General features: G+C 43.6%; 9 protein-coding genes across 9 annotated transcripts; 3 read left to right on the forward strand and 6 right to left on the reverse strand.

The window, feature by feature from the left end:
* Positions 1 to 732: 732 nt before the first annotated feature.
* Positions 733 to 1,285, reverse strand: O0I10_008938 (uncharacterized protein; the record flags this gene model as incomplete). The annotated part of the gene is made up of 3 exons (XM_058488937.1): positions 733 to 880; positions 953 to 1,085; positions 1,168 to 1,285. The coding sequence occupies 3 exons, from the start codon at positions 1,283 to 1,285 to the stop codon at positions 733 to 735; spliced, it is 399 nt and encodes a 132-aa protein (XP_058340357.1).
* A 2,577-nt stretch (positions 1,286 to 3,862) lies between these two features.
* O0I10_008939 (uncharacterized protein) lies at positions 3,863 to 4,314 on the forward strand (the record flags this gene model as incomplete). The annotated part of the gene is made up of 2 exons (XM_058488938.1): positions 3,863 to 4,138; positions 4,204 to 4,314. The coding sequence occupies 2 exons, from the start codon at positions 3,863 to 3,865 to the stop codon at positions 4,312 to 4,314; spliced, it is 387 nt and encodes a 128-aa protein (XP_058340358.1).
* Positions 4,315 to 4,487: 173 nt separating this feature from the next.
* Positions 4,488 to 4,727, reverse strand: O0I10_008940 (uncharacterized protein; the record flags this gene model as incomplete). The annotated part of the gene is made up of 1 exon (XM_058488939.1): positions 4,488 to 4,727. The coding sequence occupies one exon, from the start codon at positions 4,725 to 4,727 to the stop codon at positions 4,488 to 4,490; it is 240 nt and encodes a 79-aa protein (XP_058340359.1).
* A 410-nt stretch (positions 4,728 to 5,137) lies between these two features.
* On the forward strand, positions 5,138 to 6,859 carry O0I10_008941 (uncharacterized protein; the record flags this gene model as incomplete). Its single annotated transcript, XM_058488940.1, has 7 exons — positions 5,138 to 5,346; positions 5,418 to 5,514; positions 5,583 to 5,654; positions 5,716 to 5,805; positions 5,871 to 6,069; positions 6,126 to 6,224; positions 6,285 to 6,859. The coding sequence occupies 7 exons, from the start codon at positions 5,138 to 5,140 to the stop codon at positions 6,857 to 6,859; spliced, it is 1,341 nt and encodes a 446-aa protein (XP_058340360.1).
* A 198-nt stretch (positions 6,860 to 7,057) lies between these two features.
* Positions 7,058 to 7,771, reverse strand: O0I10_008942 (uncharacterized protein; the record flags this gene model as incomplete). Its single annotated transcript, XM_058488941.1, has 3 exons — positions 7,058 to 7,255; positions 7,309 to 7,455; positions 7,547 to 7,771. 3 exons carry the CDS (start codon positions 7,769 to 7,771, stop codon positions 7,058 to 7,060), a joined length of 570 nt encoding a protein of 189 aa, XP_058340361.1.
* Positions 7,772 to 8,075: 304 nt separating this feature from the next.
* On the reverse strand, positions 8,076 to 10,531 carry O0I10_008943 (uncharacterized protein; the record flags this gene model as incomplete). The annotated part of the gene is made up of 8 exons (XM_058488942.1): positions 8,076 to 8,113; positions 8,177 to 8,464; positions 8,525 to 8,844; positions 8,903 to 9,009; positions 9,072 to 9,245; positions 9,315 to 9,457; positions 9,509 to 9,551; positions 9,620 to 10,531. 8 exons carry the CDS (start codon positions 10,529 to 10,531, stop codon positions 8,076 to 8,078), a joined length of 2,025 nt encoding a protein of 674 aa, XP_058340362.1.
* A 1,923-nt stretch (positions 10,532 to 12,454) lies between these two features.
* O0I10_008944 (uncharacterized protein) lies at positions 12,455 to 12,937 on the forward strand (the record flags this gene model as incomplete). The annotated part of the gene is made up of 1 exon (XM_058488943.1): positions 12,455 to 12,937. One exon carries the CDS (start codon positions 12,455 to 12,457, stop codon positions 12,935 to 12,937), a length of 483 nt encoding a protein of 160 aa, XP_058340363.1.
* Positions 12,938 to 13,337: 400 nt separating this feature from the next.
* O0I10_008945 (uncharacterized protein) lies at positions 13,338 to 14,482 on the reverse strand (the record flags this gene model as incomplete). Its single annotated transcript, XM_058488944.1, has 5 exons — positions 13,338 to 13,621; positions 13,684 to 13,746; positions 13,809 to 13,899; positions 13,963 to 14,135; positions 14,200 to 14,482. The coding sequence occupies 5 exons, from the start codon at positions 14,480 to 14,482 to the stop codon at positions 13,338 to 13,340; spliced, it is 894 nt and encodes a 297-aa protein (XP_058340364.1).
* Positions 14,483 to 14,958: 476 nt separating this feature from the next.
* O0I10_008946 (uncharacterized protein) lies at positions 14,959 to 15,651 on the reverse strand (the record flags this gene model as incomplete). The annotated part of the gene is made up of 1 exon (XM_058488945.1): positions 14,959 to 15,651. One exon carries the CDS (start codon positions 15,649 to 15,651, stop codon positions 14,959 to 14,961), a length of 693 nt encoding a protein of 230 aa, XP_058340365.1.
* Positions 15,652 to 16,436: the final 785 nt, after the last annotated feature.

Genomic DNA, 16,436 nt, shown 5'->3' on the forward strand with positions numbered 1-16,436 from the left:
AGAGTAGGATAAAAATAAAGCACTATGAATGACCACAAAGATCAGCGCTTCTTCACAAAGTTTGCAAGAAATGGGATACGTACAAAACCTTGGAAGTTTGACCTTGTAAGCAATCAAAGGAATATGACAGAGGAAATAAGAGACGTGTGGGAGTATGATGAGCGGCGACAACATCCTTTTATTGTGCACGGTGGGCGTGGGTATTGTTGTCTGTTGGGGATGATGCATTGATAAATTGATGCGTGAGCTGATAAAGTGATGGGGCCCGCATGTGGCAGCATTAAGTCTGAGAAGCCTACGTGTGATGTTGCTCATGCACGAATCGGCCATTTTACCCACTATGCTTTAATTTACATGACCATGACCGAGAGAGATTTGTCATTATCAGGCTTTGAGTGGTACACATTCTAGTATTCTAACAGCCATAAGGGTTTACTCTGATATCGGCAATCAATAGCTGTCTGGTATTGTTGATAACATGATGAATCAACTTGGCCCCTTGGGGAAGAGATACTTGATTATCGATTCTGCCACTGGTATTTGAGAAGGGTGACTAGATATCTAATCACATGTATGATCGATGTAGCTTATGCATCCTTCGTTGTATGCTCTAGAAAGATGATGGCTTGTGCTTTTAAAAAGTCTCACCAATGCTCACCTGGCAACTTGACTCAACTACGACAACAATATGGAAGCATCACAGCTTTATTCTCTTGCCAATTTGTTCCTTGACTATAAACTCGAAGAAGCAGGTAGACGATTATACTGAGCAGTTGCTGCCCATGAGACGACCTCCGAAGGGTTCTCCACAAACAAAGGACGTACACGATCCATGATATCGTATCCATTAGCCAATTCCAGGGCACTATGGTAAGGGATCCTGGATTATCAATGACATGGCAAAGGTTAGAATAACGAAATACAAAAGATGCCTGTTGTAAGACACACTTACCAGATACCTTTGAGGTGAAGGGGACCAACACGAATCACAACACCGTTCTCAATACCTCTGAGAATCGTATCACGCCTGGTACGGGATATGCCGGTGAGATTGAGTAACTTGGTGCCATTGACCATGTCATTGTCTGAGATACATGATGTATGTGTTAACATTGGTTGTTATTGAAAAGCACAGGACCAGGCCCGATTGATAGGATGATGCGTTACCATGACGACGGCTGACAAGGATGCCGTTCACATCCAAGTGATAGCATAGCGTTGATTGATCTTCCCAATAAAAGGCAGCCAACGTAGGCTCGTGGGGTTGACGATTGATGGGATCCATTATGTATATGGTGTGTGGCAACTATTGCATAAACCCATAGTCAGCTTGGATACGGAAAAGAGGAATTCAAATGAGGCATACGTACACTGCCGGAATGGGTATACGTGGAAAAGAGAGAGCAAGGAAGAAAACAAGGGAGGCAAACTTGGTTATAAAGGCTGTGCTCTTTTCGGAGAGGTGAGCAATTAGGAAAGGCTGAAAGACCAATGAAACCCGTGATCGATAAAGTTTACTACTTCAAGTGTTACTGCCAAGAGAATCAAGGATGAAGGATTAGCTTACATTGATTGTTTATTATAAACTTGTATTATAAAGGGGATACCAGCACCACAAGTATCGATTCCATTGACACTTGGTTGTGGCACAAATACGGGACACCAACAACCAAAAGTGGAGCCAAGCTCCGGAATAAAGGCTGCGGAGACGAAGAGCGGAAGGAGTCGCCTCAACGCATAACGCTTCTTTCTCTTAATTTGGACACCCAACAAGCAAACCAGATCGCGCAATGCAAACTGGGAGTGAAGATTGATACCCTGGAAGAAGAAGAAGAAAAAGGTTCGCCATCAAGTCCATCGTTGGGCGATGCTATTTACAGTGTCATTGAGTAGACCCGATCAGCAGCATCTTGCACTCTCACGCTCAACCTCTCTTTCCACATCAAGCAGCATGTATCAAGGACGTTATGTATGATACCATCAAGCTGAAGGTTCCAGTGTGCTATTAAGGATCAATGGTCAACAACAACCATTTTGGCAAGGAACAAGGTTACCGTCAGCAGCCAGCTGTATCATGTGATCAAGATGATGGAGACGGCGGATATGGCTATCATGGAAGTGCAACAGCGTCTTTGAAGTGAAATGTCGAGAGCAATACAAGCTTGGGACTTTGTTGGAAGAAGCCTTGGATCAAGCCATTCGAATGTTACAGGATAAACATGGAGGGTGATGCTGACAGGTATGTTTCAACAGTGGTATTTTGATTGCAATTGTCGTGATCCCATCAGCTTCCTTTGCGACTACATACTACAATTCACACGACATTGACATCATCATGTGCTGGCACGCCTATCCATCCAAAGCTCTGGCAAAATCCAACATAAGCAACCACACCACTCAAGCTACCAAGAATGAGCACACAATTGGACTACATGATAAGGATTAGGATTAGGGGTAGACGTTGATCAATAAACCTTCTCTTGCTGTTAACCTTCACACGGTTCGCTCAAAGTATGGCACATCGGGTCTTATGATGCATACGCGTCTGGACAATAATACCAACAGCAGCCCTCTGATATACAACGCCGCGCAAGCTATGATAATGGCTCATTTCATTATGGCATTCATTGCCCAACAACGTTGTTGATAGTAGCTCAACCAGGCATGGATCGTCATACCATATCATTGCCAGACGCAATATAATAATCTAAATGTGGGAAAGCCAAGGTTCGAAAAGTGCTATCGACCGATGTTGTTGTAATTCGGAGTCATGCAAAGTTGTCAGCAGTGAGTTTCTTTCGATTACCTTCTTCAGCGTCGATGTCTCAAAATGACTTGTCTTTGGAAAAGCTACTGGCTTATGGCCACCACATGGAAAGGACAACTTTTGTATATGATACGAATGTGTAGGGCAGTTGAGCTGTAGGAAGTAATAAGCTGTATCATCGTAGATGAGCAATTCACAGACACGCTAAATGAAATGATATAATAAAAGTGGGATTATAAGGTTATTTCCCTCTTACATACATTTACCCTCCAAAAGCCATCATACGTGATATGTTGTTGTTGGGGATTATGGGAGGCTTCTTTTTAATGCTTTGGCCAAATATATCGATCGAGCCGTATGCTCAAACGCTGCATCGCTATGTTGAGTCAGCTTCATTCAAGCGGCATAATATACTAGCCATAGCAGCAATGATGATTGTAGTCCGCTAACTTTCATGGATAGCCGACAAATTAAGCAATAGAGCAAAGTTTTACAGCACCCTTTTTGGTATGCTTTAACAATAGTAATACCGCATCTGCTGACTTGAGTGATCATGCCATTATCTTTTCCGAATAGAATAACAGCAAAGGCGATAAGGGTGCACCATGCATCGGTGGCGCGGGGTTTCATAAAACCACGCGTGCACGTTCTTCAAAAGAATAGGAACGCTGGCCTTTGACTTGATGTTACACAATAGACGACCCTTTACCTAAATGTCGCTGGTAGCCGGAGGATGGTAGCCACCCCGCTAGAGCTTATAAGGGAAACGGGTTTATTATTCTTCTCAAAGGAGACGAAGGATATTTGAGGCGCTGTATCCCGAGGAGATGATAGGAGCATCCTAAAGTATAAGGAGGCGAAATGCGGGTAGTAAGAGGAGAACGAAAATTATTTATATAAAAGGAGCTTCTTGAAAGGTCGTACTTCTAGCTTCATTTCTTTTTCTTTTCGACAAACGAATAGACTTATTCACCACCTCCACACCCTTTCCTTTCTTTCAATCATTGCATTCAACGCAGGTCGTTCCCTTCCCATTCCATTCCTCTGTTCTATCCTTGTATCAGTAACAACAACAACACAACACTCTATTCGAAAATGGCACGACAATTCATCCCAATCTTTCTCTGTCTCCTTGTCTTGAGTCTTTGTGCGCTGGCCGCACCCATCGAGAAGCGAGGAAAGAAGTACAAGGGGCAAGGAACCTACTATACTCCTGGACTTGGATCATGCGGGATCGAGAGTACAGCCAAAGATATGATTGCAGCCTTGAACGCACCTCAAATGGGATCAAGTGGCAACCCAAATTCCAACAAAAATTGCGGAAAAAAAGTGAAAGTGAAGGGTCCCAAAGGATCGGTTACTGTCAAGATTGTAAGTTCAAAGCATTCTTATGACTTGGTATATCGTTTACTTACTCTTTTTTGGTGGAATCACAGATTGATACCTGTCCGGGATGCGCCAAAGGTGATTTGGACCTCTCACCAGCCGCTTTTGCACGCATAGCAGACCTTGACGACGGCCGCGTTTCCATCACTTGGTCCTTCTAAGCTTTCAAAATTTCCTTCTTTCCTCCATATTAACAACTTTTCCTTCCTTTCTCCGTCTCACAGTGTATTATTATATCCATCATTGCGTTATTGTATTAAAAAGATTTGAAACCAAGAAAAGCAGATGATGATGATCAACCTGTTGTGTAAGCCTAAAATCTTTTAACATCACGCTATGCATTTTCCACATTGGGAATAACGCTTTTGACGTGATCTATCTGGCCATGAACAACCTTGTCCGCGTGGTAACCAAGTTTGGCATTACGATAGGCTTCTTCCCACCAGTTGGTAGGTGCTGGTTCATGTGTAAGTGGTGCTGCTACAGGCATATCTTGTTGTTCTTCTTGTCCTCGGGCATAGCCGATATACATAGACACGACTTGTAGTAAAAGGGTAGTAGTGAACACGAGCATCTTGCAGTAACAAATGTATTTCATTTTTCTCCTTGGAAGGCTTTTCCCCTGCACACTTTATGTTTCAGAGGTTTCTATGCAGCAGGAAATGTTCTTTTATACGCGTAATATAGTGAGCACATGCCATCATTTGTCTCCTTTTAATACATGTGGCGACTGTCAGCAGCTTTGATGGAGTTACTCCTTTTCATACTTTTTGACTTGGGGGTGGTGTGGTTTTTAGTGATCAGGGATGGATTATGGGGTGGGTCTGTGGTCAAATCATAGATGTGTAGGTGGGACACTCAAATTATCCGATAGCGGGTGAGTGGGTGAGCTGGCACTACATCGTCAATCAATGCGGCTGGTGCTCCCATTTTTGGTGTTGCATTGTTCTTCTCTCTCCTCCCTCCCTTCACTTGCACAAAGCAATGAGTAACCCGTCATCCACCATTCTACACCCATCCCAGCCTTCCGATTCTTCCACCTCATCCTTATCCTATGAAGATTCCTTTCTACGACTGCTACGAGAAATCACACGACTCCAATGGGTCCGAGAATCCTTCCCCTCTCATTCAAAGTACTATGACGGATTACAGCTAAAGCAACAACGACTCCAAAAGAGGATCAAAAAGTCTTTGTAAGTACGTTGATGATATGATCGCTTTGTGTATTAGAAACAGCAATAACCATGGTCTATGTTCACTATAGAGTTCAACCAAAAGACGCTGACACGTCCTTTTCGATGGAGACCTTACAGCATGAACTGCAGAATATCCAAGAGCAGATAGTAGTAGCGGACGACATGGTGAGCTTTTTTAATGCAGCAAGATTCCTCTCTTTCTGACAAACGGGTTTCGAACGGGTGGGGATTAGCTCCAAGACCTGCTGATTAATAAGCATGAGCTGGACGCTGTATGCGATGAGTTACATTCATTGTATGACGAGGTATGTGCTTGGCTTGCTTGTCTATGTACGAGATACCATGATTTTAATTCCTTTCAATTAGGTCGTACCTGCAATTTCTGATGATCCTCTCTTTGCTGGTGAACAAAATCTCAAACGTGAAGTGACACAGCTTGCACACAATATACCACATGTAAGTCACTGGATTGGAGAAGTGAGTGAATGAATGAATGAAACTAAAAGACTGATTCTTTCAAGTTTGAAAGCGACATGCAAGGATATCAAACGGCCCAAAAAGAGTTACATGCATCTTTGGATTGCCTCGACAAGGCCATCAAGCTATTACCAGGAGCATCTAGATTCCTCGACAGACAAGCCATGGTGACGCGTGGTATCGGCAGCAATGATACGTTTCAACAATCCATGGATCTCGAAGTTTCAGCACCTACAGCAAAAGGTAAATGGGTATATGGATGGTTGATGTCAAGGGGCTAAATGAAATGTGGCGTATAGATGCTGATGATCTTGTACAGCAAGCCCAAAGTCACGTGCTGAGAGCCTCCAAATCATGCAAGGATGTATCAGAAATAAAGTCACTAGCAGCAAACAAAGGTAACGTGGATGTTCATTTGTTGCGAAAAAGAAACAAACATTGACTTTATATGGATATAGATATGGATGTGACATCTGCACTGACAGCTTACAGCGCACTCAAGCACGAGATTGAAACGCTTTTACGCACACGCATCAACCCGAGATTTAGTCAACTGCAAATCCAGCTCTCAGTGTCACGATGCCATTATGAACAAAAGACTATTGAATGGACACAGCAACAAATCAACATTCTAGAGACGGTGTTACGTGAGAATGGGGCACTCAGGAACCGAAGCTTGGAGCATGAGATGGCGGTTTTACGTATGGGATCCAATGCAGCCATTATGACATTATCATCCGAAGCCAGTGGGCGTGTCACAGTCGATGATGTGCTCGAGGTGGATACTTCAGAAGTGGAGACGGATCGTAATGGCCCATTACCGGTATATTCACCTGATGGCGGTTCTTCATCTGCTGTTGTCGATGCGGTTGCCGAGTCATCATCATCATCTGGAGGTCTTCACCACAATGATAGCAGTAATCATCGCAATGTACAGCTGCCAGCTTATTCATCACACCAGGACGATCCTTCACCACAGCACGCTTCATCCGATTACGATGGTCATGATCAGCCTCCAGCTTATAGTCTTTGAACAATAAATGAGGCCTCATTGAAGAAATTGCAAAGGACATGTTTCGAGGGAGTTGAAGGATGGTTGTCAAAATGAAGGAAACAATGGGGGGGGCTTCTTTATCTTTTAGCATTCCAAAAAGTGGGAGATGAAAGAGCTGGTTGATGATGGAATGTGAGTAATCTTGTCATTACGCTTTTAGTCCAATTGAGAATTTCTTTATTGCTTTTCATAATATACACTGCTACAATTGCCATCGTATGGATGATGCATACTGAATCTTTTTTCTTCGTGTTGACAATGATGGGCTGCACTAGGTGGTGGTGGAGTATAATACATGGGTACCACAGTTGAAGCAGGTGGATGATGGAGATGTTGCAATGCACGATATCGGTCATCAAATTCGATTACCAAAGCCTATTATGAGTCAGCTACCTTATGCTCTTCTTTAGCAGCTATTGCATACTTACATAGGTTGAATGCCGAAAGAGACCGTAGGGCCGCTCTCCTTGTGGTTGCAAAACGTCATTGCCGTGCTTGGTCAACCGATAATTTATGCCGCGAATGTTTTCAGTTGCATTAACCCGGCTGCATAATTCAACAAGGCTGCATTGAAACTACAGTAAAAAGTTGTGTTTTGGCGCGTTATTTAGACCAAACGATAATGCGCATCTTCAATGTTGGAAGAAAAGGTATCAATCTTCTTACTGTGCGTTGCAAATATCGATACCGCCAAATCCATGCAATAGTGCTGAGAAGTATGATGGCAGGAATAATGAGTAAGACGTAAGGGTTGTCCCTGAGCAGTAGATAATTCCAGCAAATGTAGATTGTGCCTCCCACCAAAGTCCACACGCTGAGCAACGTAGTCGCCCATACTAGCTTATGCCCTGGTGGTGGATGTTGTCTCACTGCCTCATTAAATAAGCACATGGTAGAAGTATAATCTTGTAGCGACAGCTGTTTAACGTGAATTGGCGTATACAAACGATGAGGATCATAATGTAAAAGGCGTATTCCATATGTATCATGATGATGATCTTACGTAGTCCTGAAGATCCAATGTATACTGGTCATCAAATCTACGACCAAAAAGTTGGAGCCTGACTGTTTTCATGGAGACAATGGAAAAAGAAAAATGTGATATGGGTACAAGAATGAAGAACGAATATTTAATGAGAGCGAATCATTGAGCGATTATACGTAGCAAAAAGAAAGCTGGCTCTTTACTCAATGCCTATTTCGGGCCGATCGCACGGTTCAAGTTGAATGCAGCTAAGAAAAGCAGCCATGGATCAATACTCTAATCACTCCAACCATCATCCATAAGGTACTCACCACTGATAAATGCAAGGTGACTGAAAGCTTGTGGCACATTACCAAGCAATTCACCGGATCGTGCTACTTCTTCTGAAAACAATCCCAAGTGGTTTGCATATGACAGCATCTCTTCAAACATCAAGATGGCCTTGGTCATGTATTTCTTGTCGTAACGGCCTGCACGTGCCAACGCTTCCACAAGCCAAAAAGTGCACATGCTAAATGCTCCTTCCAATCCACCACCGAATCCATCGTCTGTGGTCAACACGTTGTATCGGAATACCAAGTTGTTGGCAGTCAATCCTCCTACATGGATGTGATCCCAAACTTTAGCAACCGTTTCCATGGCTACAAGAGGAGCCTTACCTTTTTCAGGAGGCATCAGGATGCGTTCCACCGTTGACATGAAACGTGGGTCCACGGGTGATATGAAGAACACCAACGGCATAATCAGACATGCCGCATCGACTGCATCTTGTGCTTCAATACTTTGCGTATAAATTTGGAGCGTGGGGTTCCAACATTTGTGCTGAATCTCTTCGTAAATGGTGTCACGTGTTGCCAGCCAACGGTTGCGATCAGGGCAAGGAAACATGCGCTTTTCAGCCAAACGCAATCCACGATCGATAGCCACCCAACACATGATGCGTGAATATGTAAAGTTTTGCTTACGACCACGCACCTCCCTATTCATGCCAATGCGTTAATGATAAGCTTTGGAAGATCCATTAGACATGTGCATACCAAATGGACATATCGGGCGTGTTGTAATTGTTGCATACGTAGTCCACAAGCTTCCTCACAGCACACCACATGGTATAGGATACAGGCGCGCCATATTTGTTAAACAACTAAGCAGAGCTACAAGTGAGGGACATTCTTACATTATGGGCGTTGATGATAAACAACTTACGTATATGCCATCAAGCAATTCACCATAGATATCCAATTGTAGATGGTCATAGGCACCATTGCCAATACGTACAGGAGCCGATTCACGATATCCCTCCAAATGATCCAATACCAATTCATCCAGCCTTTTCTCGCCACGAATGCCATACATGATATTCAAAGAGCCATCTGGATTCTGCAAATGATAACATTGCATTAGTCTTCTTGAGTAACCACCTCCTCTTCTTCCATATCAAACGCTTACCAAATCATTGCAACGATCCTCGACAAAGCTCATGTATTTTGCAGCTTCCTCAGTGAACCCAAGCTTCAGGAATGCGTAAATGGTGAATGACGAATCCCGGATCCATAGGTAGCGGTAGTCCCAATTGCGTTCACCACCAATGGCTATCGATCGGCTAGTTAGATTACGACCTGTACAGTAGTTGATGTACTTACATTCTGGAATACCAAATGTGGGAGCTGCCACGACTGCACCAGTCTAGTAGTATATGCATGAATGAATAAAGTAGGAGTGTATGTAAATGTATGTAAGGGAGAAGAGCTTACTGGTTCATATGTCAACAATTTCAAAGTGAGAGCGCTGCGAATGATGTTTTCACGCCAACGACCTGTATACGTGCTTTGATCAATCCATTCCTGCCAATACCCCCATGTTTGACGGAAAAGTGCATTTGTGAGACTCGGTGTGAGGGCGGGATCCATGGAAGGGATATCACCCTTATCAGGCACTTGACGTAAAATAAAGGTCACTTCTTCATCCTCGATCATTGTAAAGTCGGCATAAACGCCGCGACCATTTTTATGGATTTGCATATTCAAGTCAGGCTTGTGTCCATCCGTATGCTTCACGACATAGCGTAAATCCATTGTCATATCCTTTGATTTGAACTCGACACGATCCTTGCATACGTAATGTGGCACGTTGTTTTCTGGATACTCTGATAGTGTCGCTGCTGATGGTTGAGCGGGCATTGGAATGTAATTGGTGGTATGGGTATCCCGTGCATAGTTGAATGCAGGAAAACATTCCATGCTCATCGACACCTCGCCTCGCACCACACGCGCTACACGTACAATCCATGGCAAAAATGGCTTGGATAATGTACGCTGATTCTTGCGTGGTATGTGCATGTAATCAGTGATCTCCAATACCCCTTCCTCAGACATGAAACGCGTCACCAAAATGTTGCTCTTGGGGAGATACTGCTGCTTGTTGCTCGTATGATCATGAGGTCCAATAGAAAAATGACCACCCTTTTCCTTGTCCAAAAGCCGGCAAAAGATGCTGGGGCTATCGAATTCTGGATAGCAGCAAAAGTCCATACTGCCATCGGTGCCACACAAGGCAACGGTTCTCAAGTTGCCAATGATGCCATAGTTTTCAATGGGCAGGTAGCCGCGTGTACGTAGGTCACAACGTGTATCTTCTATAGGCTCTTGTCCTACTGGATTCGACATGATGCTGGTAGCTTGTTGAAAGAAAATACAGTGGGAAAAAAGGAAGATTGAAAATATCAATGTTGAGAAAAACCTATTTATGCAGGTCAAGGACTCCAAGTAACATGACCCCCACTATACGCACACCCGCTGAGTTGGCGAATCGACTCATCTAAAACCCGGATCTTCCTATACCAAGCTCACACGCGTTGTACGTATTTGCCATCACCCGCTATTTGCATCATAATAGCGCGTATGCAACAAGGGATCCATTCCTCTCACTGGTTCATTATTCATGTCCGAATACACCATCCATATGGCCCGTGCCACAGCGTGGAAGGAACAAAGCATGATTAAAGGTGACGTATGTGAACCACCAACACGGTGCTAAAATCCACAATTAGTTGTATTTGATGCTGACACTAATATGGTAATTAGTGGCTGCCGTTAGCTTACCAAGCACATCGTAAGCAAGCATACATACCCCAGTCATGCAACATTGGCCACGTTACACAAACCTTGCTGCCCTATGTTTGCATTACCCACCCATGCAGTGAATATGGTTACGACATAATGTGGCTGCTTTTGGATGCATAATGTTGACCGCTAATGAGGCCCTTGATAGATGTACTCATCATTGTATTATCCTCGCTATCGACGTTGTCTTGTCTTTCCAGTGACGAGGTGCTCTATAGTCATTGTCAAAACCATTTCCCTTCGAATGTTAATGGCTTCCTTCAAAGGTCTTTAAAGACTCTTGATGGTCTCTAATGTTTTTGAAGGTTCTCAAATGGATTAGGTTTACATTTGAATACCTTCAAGGCACCCAAAGACATGATGATGATTGTATTCAAAGACCTTCAGAGGCTTTCAAATGAATGTTGCTTGTATTCAAAGACCTTCAGATACTTTCGAAGGCATTCAAAGGGATGTTGCTTGCATTCCAAGAGCTTCGAAGGCATTCAAAGTCCTCATCGTTGCATTTCAAGATCTTCAAAGGCATCATGGTTGCAATACAGGACCTTCAAAGGGATAGCGCTCGTATTCAAAGACCTTCAAAGATCTTCGAAGGCATTCAAATGGATGTTTAGATTGCATTCCACGACCCTCAAAGGCATTCAAATGGACGTTGTTTGCATTCAAAGGTATTCAAAGGCACCATGTGGTTGCATTCAAAGACCTTCAAAGGCATTCAAAGGCATTCAGAGGCACGATGCTTGTATTCAAAGATCTTCGAAGACATTCAAAGGCATGATACTTGTGTTCCAAGACACATTAATTAAGGTTCTCAAAATCACAGCTGCTGTATTCGAAGGCCATTGAATGCTTAACATGGTAACAGCTGATTCCTGATACACTGATACATGATTCCTGCCCTTGATCAAAATCATTCGGTGCATTGAAACACTTTTGCGAGTGCGTTTTAAATCATATGAAAGTTTGGCCAACAAAGTGTAATCCGCTTCTTTATAAAGGTCCTCCACCACGCTGATACGGGCATATAGAGAGCAGCCGCATGATGGTGATTCAGGTACCAATCACTTTGTTGCCATTACCTATGGTAAATTATAGTTCATGCAGCTCTTACTACTACCGAAAAGTGCTTATCTTAGATGGTGATTCAAGAGTTCAAAAGTTGGTAACTGTGTATAACCGAAGAACAGATAACGGATAATCTATATGTGTAGGCATGACTTTGGATGTCCAACAATTCAACCGCTGAGCCGTAAACAAAGATAAGTTGGATGAATACTCTAATCGGGCAAGTTCCAGAAATGGTAGCGATAGGCGATATCAGGCGACCATCACAAAGATAAGAGAATATGCTTCCTGAGGCGTCATTTGTTTGTGGGGAACCGTTTTAAAAAGTGCAAGCGGCTCATCCAACTCTATATAATACAAGGCAGCCATGCGTAAACATGCCATTTTCATCTTTTTCTCGTCATGATGAACGCCGCATCATTATACACAACACAAGTCAACAAATGCAAGGCTTCAAAGCGTTCATTGTCTGCGGACCCCTTTGCACATGCAAGCAACGCTATGCATGAACAATCGGATTTGACCTGGAGCTTTATTGATAGCATTTTAATGAGTACAATCCGCAAGATACTTTCACTCTTTGTTCAAAGCAAGCATGATGACGATGGTGTCAAAGGCGGCGGGATATCGAAGGAGGCACGTCTCCAAAATACACGCACCCACCATACCGCACCTCCATTCCATCAAGCACAGAGCCGATTACTATCAAGAAGCCGAGCATCAAGAGCTGACCCGGATGGTTTGCGAAAGCTTGCAGTAGGCCTTGAAATGTTGCGTCATAAAAAACTTCCCAGGGAAACATCACAAACAAGCATGAGAGAAAGTTTCTTGCCGAGACGGCAAGATGTCTTTGTTCCTAACATGAAAAGTCCCTTGGCAAAATGAATCCATAGGTATCGTTCATTGTTGTAGATAATCCCCCCTTTGTACATAATTTCTTTGTTCCTTTATTGGAGACATGGGCTCAACCCAAAATGATATTCGTGATTCTAGTAGTCTGCAGGTGTCAACATGATTATAGTTTTGACTACTTTTTCTTCAAGTGGTGCTTCAACTTTACTCTAATAGACCTGCTGTGTGACACCAAACATCCATGATCTAGGGCAAGACATGTCCAAAAGAAGAGCCACGTGTATTACGACACCCCCATTGTCACATTTTGCTTATAAGAGGAGTAGTAGTAGTAGTAGTAGTAGTAGAAACCAAGTTTATGATACACTGAACGGGAGTGCAATGTTCACAAGAAATTGACAGCTATGGAACAGGGAATGGAAGTAGTCGTCTTCTATTTTCTGGCAAAGGTGATCTTGATAGGATGATCGGGTTCGAATTGGTGTGCAGACAACTCGTTTTTGGCAATGTGCGATTGCATCTCGTTTTCGTACTCGACAAAGGCAATGGTCTTTTTGGTAGGAATCATGCGCACTTCGCGGAAACCAGGATACCTTGAGAAAAGATCCACAATTTGCTGTTGCGTGATAGACTCTGGCAAATTCTGCAAAAACAAAATCTTGTTGGGTGACAAGTACTCGTCTGGAATTTGTGGATTCGATATAGCAGGACCAGCAGCTAGAAAAGAAACATGTCAATATTGAAAACAAAGGTATACCAAGGGATAAGGAGATCCTTACATGATCGAGGTGGTTTGAAAGTAGGCTTGTGTGATCCAGGAAGTGGAAGCGATGCTCGCATTTCTAAAAGATGCCATACTTAGCATACTCATTTCCCATATCATTGATCCTGTACACTATTGTACCTTTTCGCTTCATGCGTTCACTGTAATGCTCATCAAAATCACCATCCTTCTTCGCATGGACATCAGACTTGTTCTTTGCATATTGCACAACCTATCCAATCCCGTCATTATTCTTCATGTCCTTTGATCGATCGATCATCCATCTTTGCTTTACCATTGGTTTGCCATAAAGCACAAAGTGCTGCAACTCCTTGATGGCCTTGGTTGCGCTTTCCTCATCGGCGTATGCGATAAATGCTTGACCTCTCATACGGATGTTGGAGTATGCCACAATGTCCAAAACTTCACCAAACTGGCTAAACATGGTTCGTAATGTGTTCTTCAACACTGAATAGAAAAGCCCTTGTTAGTTTGAGCCATACACGTTGCTGCCATATCACGATCTACTCACCTGGAAGCTTCACTTTCTCATTGAGATTGCTTGCGTAGACAGTACGGCTAGGCACGGTGTTTACAGTACGTTTTGAAACAGGAATGGCTGCAATGAGAGGTGGTGGAGGTGGTACAGCAGGCGCGCCAGGAGGAGGTACAGCACCAGGTGGTGGAGGAAAAGGTGGTGGAGCACCGCCTGGAGGCATGGATGCTGGTGGCATTGGACCAGATGCAGGGAATGGAGGTCTTGGAGGTGGTGTTTGTCCTGCGATCGGTGGTGGTGGCGGTGGTGGTTGCGACATTACAAGTGAAAGAGAGAGTGCATATGGACAAAAATTGTCGCTTCTGAGCTATAGTCACATACGCTGCTGCTGGACGAGTGGTGCATGTACGCTCAATTTCATCTTCCACTTTTGACTGATGAATCCTGGGTTCCCCTTATAAACCAAGACGTATGCTTATATCATAAGATACTTTGAACTTACATCATCTCACAATAAAACACAAGGCCATCAACAAGGAAAACACACCCATATCATAAATACATTCCCACATGGCATAGTCGTTATATGAAAGAATACTGTCCGGCTGATTTATTAGAGCCAAGATAAACAAATGTACTACAAAGAAGAAGAGCTAACAGGATACAAAGTATTTACAAATCTTTTGGGTATGGATGGCTGCGATGTACGATTTCACATATGATTGGGAAGAGGGGGGAATAGCGTCGTTGATAAAGCTTCATGATTTTGTCTTTATAAGTAAGAAGCTTTTTCTTTTAAAACATGGGCAGATGCACAATTTTCTCCTCGGCAAGGAGGATACAGGCCATGATGTACCACGCATTAAGAGCCAAAGTGAAGGAGAACCAACCACCAGCGACAGTGAGATTAGTGACACCAGTGAATGCACCAAGGCCACCAAAGAAGAAGGTACAAAAGACTTGAAGCAATAGGACACGGATGAGCCAGGGCTGCTTGAAAGTACCAATCAAAAAGATGAAGGATGGTACGGCAAATGCAATCTGCCACAAGCCAAGGCACATTTCCAATTCGTGCATGCCACTTTCCATGGCGGTATCAAAGAAACCACCACCACCAGAGAACATGATACCGTAAGAGAACCAAAATCCAGAGTAGGTCAACATGCTGGTGCCACCAAAAGTGTTTCCAAGTAGCAATTCACCGATACCGCATACGAGTTGGCCCATGGCAGAAAATCCAAGTGCAACGCCCATCACTGCTTGAGGGATGTGGATCACCAAGCCGGTGTTGTAGAGACCCACCATGAATGCACCAAGAGCGAAAGCACCAAAACCAATAGCCATTGGATTAGATGGCTTTCTTTGGTGTTCAGGAACATTGCATACTGGAGCTGTGCCAGCATTGCCAGGATGAGGACCATGTGTGGGGTCGTCGAGGTTCAAGACGATGCTGCTGTTTTCGTTATGGGCTACTTCGGCCTTGCTCATGGTGGTTAAAAGAGATAAAAGATGATGGAAGGATTGACCTTTTAGTTCACTGCAAATGACATGATGGCTTTTTATAATCAAGGACATGTTGCACAGACATTTTGCACCCCACATACACGACATGACATATACCTTATCGCCGCCCAAATTGCCTGGATACACGCCCGTCGATAAGCTGGGTCGGGAAAATGTGGGGCTAAGGTTAGAGCGCGGGGAAGGTTGTATGGCATGCACATAGCAACAATCGCCATGGTTACATCTTTTTATTGTTACCACAGCACTCAGCTACTCTCCTTGTTATGTAACATGCATCTGAAGCATTATATATCCATTATTGGTGAATGTACCCAAAACACGGTTTTTTGACAGCTTGATGGGAAAAGGCAAAATCATCAGTGCAACACCCCATTTCTGTCAGGTACGAGAGAACAATGGCCAACAATGGACTTGGGATTTCTAAGCGGAAATCCCACGGATCGCCTATTACGATTGACAGCCTCTCAATTTTCTCACCCAACCCATATATAGTCTCGTTCCCACACTTGTTTCGATTGGTTCATCTCCGAGGTCAGATTACGAAAGGAACACATAGCAAACGATCAATCTTCGTCGCCGGCATATTGATAGTATTTACAACCTATGCTATAACTCGGTAACGAGTGAGAAGCCGCTATATGCCCTCCTTGTAGCAGCGGGGTGATGGAAAATGAGGTATGCATATCCCCCGACCAATATCGAGATTGGTGGTCTCAAGTAGTACACATCACCTATCTTTTCTCTCCTCT

This window comes from Lichtheimia ornata, assembly GCF_029851405.1.
Source record: "Lichtheimia ornata isolate CBS 291.66 chromosome Unknown scaffold00049, whole genome shotgun sequence".
NCBI lineage: Eukaryota > Fungi > Mucoromycota > Mucoromycetes > Mucorales > Lichtheimiaceae > Lichtheimia > Lichtheimia ornata.